Source organism: Chrysemys picta, chromosome 7, assembly GCF_011386835.1.
Source record: "Chrysemys picta bellii isolate R12L10 chromosome 7, ASM1138683v2, whole genome shotgun sequence".
NCBI classification, from domain to species: domain Eukaryota; kingdom Metazoa; phylum Chordata; order Testudines; family Emydidae; genus Chrysemys; species Chrysemys picta.
In genome coordinates, this window is record NC_088797.1 from 52568800 (window position 1) to 52576417 (window position 7618).

At 67.0% G+C, this 7618-nt stretch overlaps 1 protein-coding gene across 2 annotated transcripts; it reads right to left on the minus strand.

The window, feature by feature from the left end:
* Positions 1–55: 55 nt before the first annotated feature.
* On the minus strand, positions 56–6386 carry INKA1 (inka box actin regulator 1). Of its 2 annotated transcripts, none has more exons than XM_005279667.5 (2): positions 6101–6386; positions 56–1019 (listed from the first exon to the last, which is right to left on the minus strand). In XM_005279667.5, the coding sequence occupies exons 1-2, from the start codon at positions 6149–6151 to the stop codon at positions 135–137; spliced, it is 936 nt and encodes a 311-aa protein (XP_005279724.2). In that variant the 5' UTR covers positions 6152–6386; the 3' UTR covers positions 56–134. The 2 variants fall into 2 exon arrangements, with proteins under 2 accessions (XP_005279724.2, XP_023967377.1); XM_024111609.3 differs by lacking the exon at positions 6101–6386 and adding an exon at positions 2800–6094.
* Between the last annotated feature and the right edge of the window lie 1232 nt (positions 6387–7618).

The window sequence follows — 7618 nt, forward strand, 5'->3', positions numbered from 1 at the left end:
TCTGGCCGTACCCGGCGCTGCCCCCTCTCTCCCAAGCATGGGCTCTGGCTGCGCGTTCCATACAAAAGCTGTTTGTTTATTTACATAGCCGGGTACAAATGCAGAGCTGGGACAGGAATGTGCCAGGGGTGGGACTAAATGTAGCCAATAATGTCATTGCAGATGATTGGCTGCCGGCTGCGGCTGTTCAGGAGGGCAGCAAAGCGGGTGCAGTCCGTGGTGAGCTTGGCAATGTCGCCGTGTGACTGGTGGAAGAGGGGTCCCTGCCCCCGCCCACCGAGGCCCCCTGGGCCGGAGAGGTGCTTGGGGCCAGGCTGGGGGGCGGTGGGGCCCCTGGGGCGCGCCAGGCTGGCGAGCTTGCGCCGCACGTTGCCCGAGAGGCTGAGTAAGAAGCTGTGGGGCTTGGCCAGCCGGCGGGGCAAGACACTCTCCTCAGGCAGGTCCATCCAATTCTCCACCAGGTCGGCAAAGCAGTTATCACCCAGCACAAGCGGCTGCCGGTTGCGGCTCTGTGAGAGCAGTGCCACAGTCCAGTCCTGCGTGTCTGCTGGCTCCAGCACCCGCCACTGCTCCAGGCAGGCATCTGAGGTGGACTTGGGCCGGACCCGCCGGCCAGGGGCCTGGCTAGGGCTGCTGCGGAGGAAGCCCCCCGTGGAGAGCCTGTGTGCCCGCTGGCAGGAGGGTGGGGGGTTCCTGCGCAGCACTGGCCCCTCCTCCTCCCGCCACGTGCCCCCTGACACCTCCGAGTAGCCCGAGTCGAACTCCAGGCTCCTCTCGCTAGCGGGCGGCGCGCACTCCTCCTCCTCCGCCAGTTCCAGGCAGCAGGCAGAGTCTGCCTCTGAGACAGCCGATGCCCGGTTCTCCGCAGGCTGCTCCCAGCAGGGCTGGGGGGGAGCTGGTGCCGGCTTGCGGGGGCCCAGCCGTGGAGCTGGGCCTGGCACCTGCTTCAGCTCATGCAGAGTCCGCATCATGCCCTGCATCTGGTCCCGCAGCGTGTCCCCCGCCACCCGCAGGTACAACTGTGGGGAGAGGAACATGGTGACGTCATCGCTGCCCTGCCGGACTGGCCCCCCAGGCAGCATGGCTGGCCCATCCCCTATCCCCCTAACAGCCCCATCTCCCACCTCCATCAGCCCCATCACCATCCCAACAGCCCTGTCCGCCCAACAGCCCTTCCACCCACCATCCGTCCTGACACCTCCAACAACCCCATCTCCCCAGCAGCCTTGTCTCCCGTCACCTGTCCTGACACCTCCAACAACCCAGTCCCCCACCTCCATCAGCCCTGTCACCACCCCAACAGCCCCGTCCCCCACCTCCATCAGTCCTGTCACAGTCCCAACAGCCCCATCTCCCTCACAGCCCCGTCACCCGTTCCAACACCTCCAACAGCCCCATCCTCCGCCTCCATCAACCCCATCCAGACACCTCCAACAGCCCTGTCCCCCACCTCCATCAGCCCCATCAATGTCCCAACAGCAGCCCCATCACCCGTCCCAACACCTCCAACAGCCCCTTCCCCCATCTCCCTCAAGCCTGTCCCAACAGCCCTGCCACCCATCACCCGTCCTGACACCTCCAACAGCCTCATCCCCCACCTCCATCAGCCCCGTCCCTGCACCAATTGCCCCGTCCCCCACCTCCATCAGCCCCATCAATGTCCCAACAACCCTGTCACCCATCACCAGTCCCAACACCTCCCAACAGCCCTGTCCCCCGTCCCAACAGCTCCATCCCTCACCTCCATCAGCCCTGTCCCAACACCTCCAACTGTCCCGTCCCCTGCCTCCAACAACCCCATCACCCGGCCCGACACCTCCAACAACCCCATCCCCCGCCTCCAGCAGCCACATCCCCTATCACTTGTCCCAACACCTCCAACAGCCCCGTCCCCTGCCTCCATCAGCTCCATCACCATCCCAACACCTCCAACAGCCCTGTCCCCTCAAAAAGCCCCATCACCATCCCCTGCCTCCAACCGCCCCGGCACTGTCTCCCCCATCCCAACATCTGTCACCCTCTCCGCAGTCCTGGTCCTCTCCAATGCTCTCCCAGCACCGGCCCAATGGCAGCAAGGCCCCCCGGAGCCAGGATGGGATGGACATTCAGGGATTATTGGCTGGGGCCCAGTTCCATGGCAGCGACCCTGTCCCCAGTGACCGGCTATGGGACACCAGAGTGCCCACCCCATCCACCACCTGCCACCCCACATACCCCCTGCCCTGTCCCCACGCCCCCCATCCACCTCCCTGCCCCGTCCTCATGCCCTCATACACCCTTTACCACCCCACACCCCCATCCACCCCTGTCCTGTCCCCTTCCCCCATTCACCTCCCACCCTATCCCCCATGCCCCCATCCCCTGTCCCCACACTCCCCATCCACCCTCTGCCCCCATCCATCCCTGCTCCATCCCCACACACCCCATGCCTCCTGCCATCCCCGTCCCCTAGCCACATGCCCCTATACACCCCCTGCCACCCCACCCCCCATCCATCCCCCTTACTGTCCCCACATACCCCATATGCAACCACAACCTCATATACACCATGCCCTACATCCCCTTCCTCTATACACCCTCTCCATGTCCTTCCCCCATACACCCTCTGCCCTTTCTCCACACCTCCCATAAACACCCCACCACCACCTATACACTCTGCCCCACACCCTCCCCCATCCCCACACCCTACCCCCACACAAATGCTGTTCCCCCCCCCATGCTCACCAAGCACTGGCTGCAAGGAGCCCCCCTCTGATCCCCATGTCACTCAGCCCCCAGGGGAGCCCCCAGACAACTCACCAGGCTCTGGGCTCCTGGGCAGCGAGCCCAGCTGGGCCCAGGGCCCCCAAAGCTGGAGCTGAGTCCCTGTCCCCTCTCTTGGTGGTCACAGGCGCTGCCCTGGGAGATGCCTGGGTTGGGCTGGGCATTCGAGCAGTGGTCTCTGTGGTTGCAGCAGTGTCTGCCCGGGTTGGGTGTGGAGCTGCAAGGGGGAGCCGCACACGCAGGGCCCCGCTGCCCGGACATGCACTCAGCCCCAGGGCACCACTTTCCTGCTGCTCCTGCACCAAGTGGGCCCATCCCTGCCGCATGCTGCAGCATGTTGGGGTGAGCAAGCAGCTGCCCCGCCGCATCGGCAGCTGCAGCTCCAGCCCCAGCCCCAGCCCAGCCGCTGGGACATGACAAATAGAGATGGCAGCTGGAGTTACACAAGCTGGGCCTGGCCAGAGATGCTGGGTGCCCAGGAGAGCCCAGCGCTGGGGGACAGAGGGAAGGGGTACCACATGGGCCTGGCCCGGAGCGGTGTGGAGGGACCCTGGCTCCCACCGACCCCTGGGAATTCCTCGGGGCTGGCATGTACCACTGGCGAAGGGCCATGAGCCAGGGCCTGGGGCAGCCATGGGCCACACTCCACCGGGACGCGCCAGCAGCACGGGACGATGTGCGCTCTGGGGGCCATCGGAGCTGTCCCACACAGCCAGCACAGGCATCGGGCCCGGGGAGGAGGGAGCTGAACTGCTCACCAGGGCCAGGCACACATGGGGCACCAGCCATGCCAACAGGCACCCTCTGATGGGATCTGCTAAGGTCCCCTTGTCAGTACCAACCCCTGCAGTCACACCCAGACGGCTGGGCAAACATCGGGGCTGGGCAAACATCCCTCACGGACACACACGAGTGTGCCAGAACTGGGAACTGAACCCACGAGTCTGGACTCCCTGGCCTGGCTCTAACCACTAGCCCCCACTCCCGCCCACAGCAGGGAAGCAAACCCTGGAGTCCTGACTCCCAGCCCCGCCAGGTACACAGAGCAGTGCGCTGTGTGGTAGGTGGCCAGCAGGGACATGCCGCGGCTGGAGTGCCAGGAGCCTTGCCAAGGGCAGGCCATAAGGCCATGGGAGCAGAAGCATTTGGGGCCTTAACAAGGCGAGCCTGGCCTGAGAGGCTCCCTAGTGCTCCAGCTCTGTGCTTTGGGGTGGGGCTCCTCCTGCTTCCAGCCACCCCCACATCCCACCGTGCCTGCCAGCCACCACGCCTCCCCCTCCGCGCCCTGACTGAGGGCGTTGCTGCACTTCCCGCAGGGAAACACTGGCAATTCCAGGACTTTGCAGCTCAGCCCCTCTGCCTGTTGCAGCCCCAAGCCCTGGAAACCTCCTGCACTACTGCACCACGAGGGGCTGCTCACCCAGTCGCCCCGTGGCTCCACCCTCATGTCCCTGACTGTGAGCGATGGCACCACAGCTCGGGCTCAGTCCCTTTGTCCTAGAAATGAGTCGGTGACTCCCACTTGCTGGCTGAGGGCAGCTGGGCTGCAAGGCATGGGGTGTGCAGACTGCCCTGGGTCCTGGGGGGCTGGATGGCCCTTTCTCATTTGCTCCCGGCTCTTCTGGGCCACACCAGCCGAGGTCCTGGCCAAACGCAGCCCTGCAGGGGGTAGCTTGGGCAGCTGGTCCCGGCAGCCTGGCATCCAACATGCCATGGAAACCGTCTATCGTTTGGCTCCGCCAAAGCTCCAACCTGAACTGGGGCCAGGTTTGCCCAGAGCTACCGGAGGATTGAGGGCATCAGGGCCACATGCTCCCCAGGGGCCAGGGAAATTGCCCTACCAAGCGTGCAGACCCACATGGGCCCAGAGACAGCAGGGCTAGTGCCAGGGGCCCACTCCCATAACAGAGGCCATGCCCAGGGCTCCAGAACAGCCACAGGATCTGCCCGTTCATCCCTAGCCCCAGCCCAGGGACACGGCAGACCCTACAGGAGGGAGACATGGGACCAAGTGACAGGGCCCAATAGCACCTCTGCCACTGCCAGTCAGGGTTGAACTGGGGCCAGCTTGGGTGGATTGGCTTCCCGAGTTCTGACATCACTATCCCCTCCGGTGGATTGGCTCGCCCAGCTCTGATGTCACTATCCCGTTGGGCAGATTGGCTCCCCCAGCTCTGATATCACTATCCTATCACCCAGCAACCAGTTGTTCAGCAGTCAGCACTTTCTTGACATCAGATGTAAAACAACAAAAATGGCTTCCTGTGTCTGCCACCTGCGAGAGGAGGAACCCCTGCTGCTCCTCCCCTGCCCGCAGGGACCACCCAACCCCGGACACAAAGCACACGCGCCTGCTGCCCCATGCAGGTAAAAGTGCATGTGGGTGCCCAGAGATGTGTGTGTGTGTGTGTGTGTGTGCACAGCCCTGCCCAGGGACCCTGCCCTGCGCCAGCACAGCCCACCCACCCAGGGGCCAAAAACCAGGTTTTCAGAGGTGCCCAGGGACTTGGGGAGCCCTGAGACCAGCAGCGGGCAGTACCCAGGTCACATGGAATCAGGCCCCTGAGGCCAGCAGGGGAGAGGGGGGGGCCTGTGCCTGGGTCACACAGGGGATCAGGCCCCTGAGGCTGGCTGGGGGGAAGGGGGGGACGGGGGAGGAAATCAGGCCCCTGTGGCTTCTCACGTCAGTCCCCAAGTCCTTGGTCACGTTTTGTAATTATGGCCGGAGATTCCTCCAGCTGCCAGTAACTGCGAGCGGGTCACACTCTGCCCCCCGCCAACGCCCCCAGCCCCCCACCTCATGGCAGGGCAGCCCAGCGCCCACCTCCCAGGGGGCAGTCAGTCCCTCCCCCGCCCCATGCAGAGAGGGCAGGGTTGGAGCCGGGCTGAGCCCCCGGGCATGGAGCTCCCGGAGCCAGCGGAGCAACAGGGGGGCTGGGGGCAATCTGGACCCTGCTAGGGTCCCGGGGGTCCCAGAGTCGGGCAGGCCCAATCGCAGGGGCTGGGGGTAGCTCTGGTCCAGCACAGCCTCTGGCCCGACACTGTGGCCTGACCCTGGTGACGCCCAGCCTGGGGCTGCCCGGCCCCCCGTGCAGCTCTGGGCACAGGAGCGGGCAAGGCTGGCATGTGCCCAGCGCGGGCAGGCGACCGAACCCAGCGGTGCCAGGCGTGGTCCGGGCAGAGCTGATCCCCAGTACTCCAGGCACGTCCCTGGCCTCTGCCCTGCATCCTCGGCGCCCTTCCCCGTGCTAGCCCCGCCGCTGCCAGGGGGAGCCAGGCTGCCCGGCCGGACCCGCTGCCCTCCCGGGCCCAGCGCGCCCCGAGTCTGGCCACTCACCACTTCTGCCCGGAGGCGGCCGAGCGAGGCGTCCAGCCGGGCGCGGCGCATGTCGGGGGGGGGGGGGGGCTAACCAGGCAGCCCTGGTGCGCGCAGGAAGCCACGGGCGCCCCGCCAGCCCGGCGCTCGGCGCTGGCCCGGAGCTGCGAGCTGGATCCCAGGCGCTCACTGTCCCAGGCCCGGCCCTCGGCCCGGAGCAGCCAATGAGCCCCGGTCTCCCCCGACCGGGGGGGCCGGGCCGGGCCAATGGGAGGCCGCAGTAACGTGACTCCTGGGGCGGCGGGGGCCTGAGCCCGCTAGGGGCATCCCCGGGACTGGCCGGGGCCAGACGGCGCGAGGGGCCCCGGCAGGGGGCCGGCCCCTCCAGCCCTGGGCAACCAAGGCACAACGGGTATCAACCCCCCCAAGCCAGAGCACCATGGACACACCAGCCCCGGGCACCAGCCCTCCAGCCCTGGGCACCGTGGGCACTAGCCCCACCCAGCCCTGGGCACGGAAGGCACAAGCCCAGTTGCAGAGCGCTGGGGGGTGGGCGCGGGGGACAGGCAGTTGCAGAGTTTTGGGAGGGCTCTGGGTGAGTGGGGGCTTGGGGTGAGCATGGGGTGTGGGGGGAGGAAGCCTGGGGGGGGCAGGCATTTGCAGAGCTCTGGGTGGGCGGGGGGGCTGTGGAGGGTGGATGCGGGGCTGGAGTGCGGAGGGGACAGGCAGTTGATGGGTGGTGGCTGGTGCTCGGCTGGAATCTCTGGGCAGTCCACACAGAGGGTGCCCCCACTGGGCGTGCTGAGATTGCAGGGACAGCTGATGGCAGACAGGGCCTGCGCTAGGTTTTTTGCAAAAAAATTTTTTGGCTGCTCCCCACCCCAGCCCTGGACTCTCACGTCCCCACCCCCTGCTGCCCCAGCCCTGGGCTCTCTCTTCCCCCCCTCCCCACACACACCCTGCTGCCCCAGCCCTGGCCCCCGCCCCCACCAGTGGTGACTCCGCCCGCTCCCCCCTCGCCTCCAGCCGGTCCGGCACTGGCAGGGTCGGGGTAAGCAGCGGGGCTCCTGGCCCGCGCCTCAGCCCAGGGTCCCTCCAGCCAGGGCTCCCGCCTCCAGGACCGTCTGGGACCCAGGAGGGCAGAGCCGGGGAATCGCCCTGGCAGGGGGCTGAGGAGCCGGGGCAGGGTAGCTCCAGAGGGAGTGGAGCCCCGGAGAGCGGGACCTGGGCCCCACGGCAGCACCCTGCCCTCTATGGCCCTGCTGCTGCTGCTGCTGCTTCTGGCTGCCCTGCTGCAGTCCCTGGACAGCTTGGGCCACTTCGCCCAGCCCTGACTGCGGGGCTGGGGGGCGGCCACCCTGTGGCACCTGCAGGCGGCTCCGTGTGCCCCTAGGGCGGCCCCCAGTGAGTGTCCCCCTCTGGGAGCCTGCCCAGCCCAGCCACAAGGTGCGGCACTGCTCCCCCGCGGCACGAACTGCAGCGGTCCCAGGGCGCCCCCCGCGCACAATGCGCTGCTGCTGCCAAGGCTGGCTCTAGGCT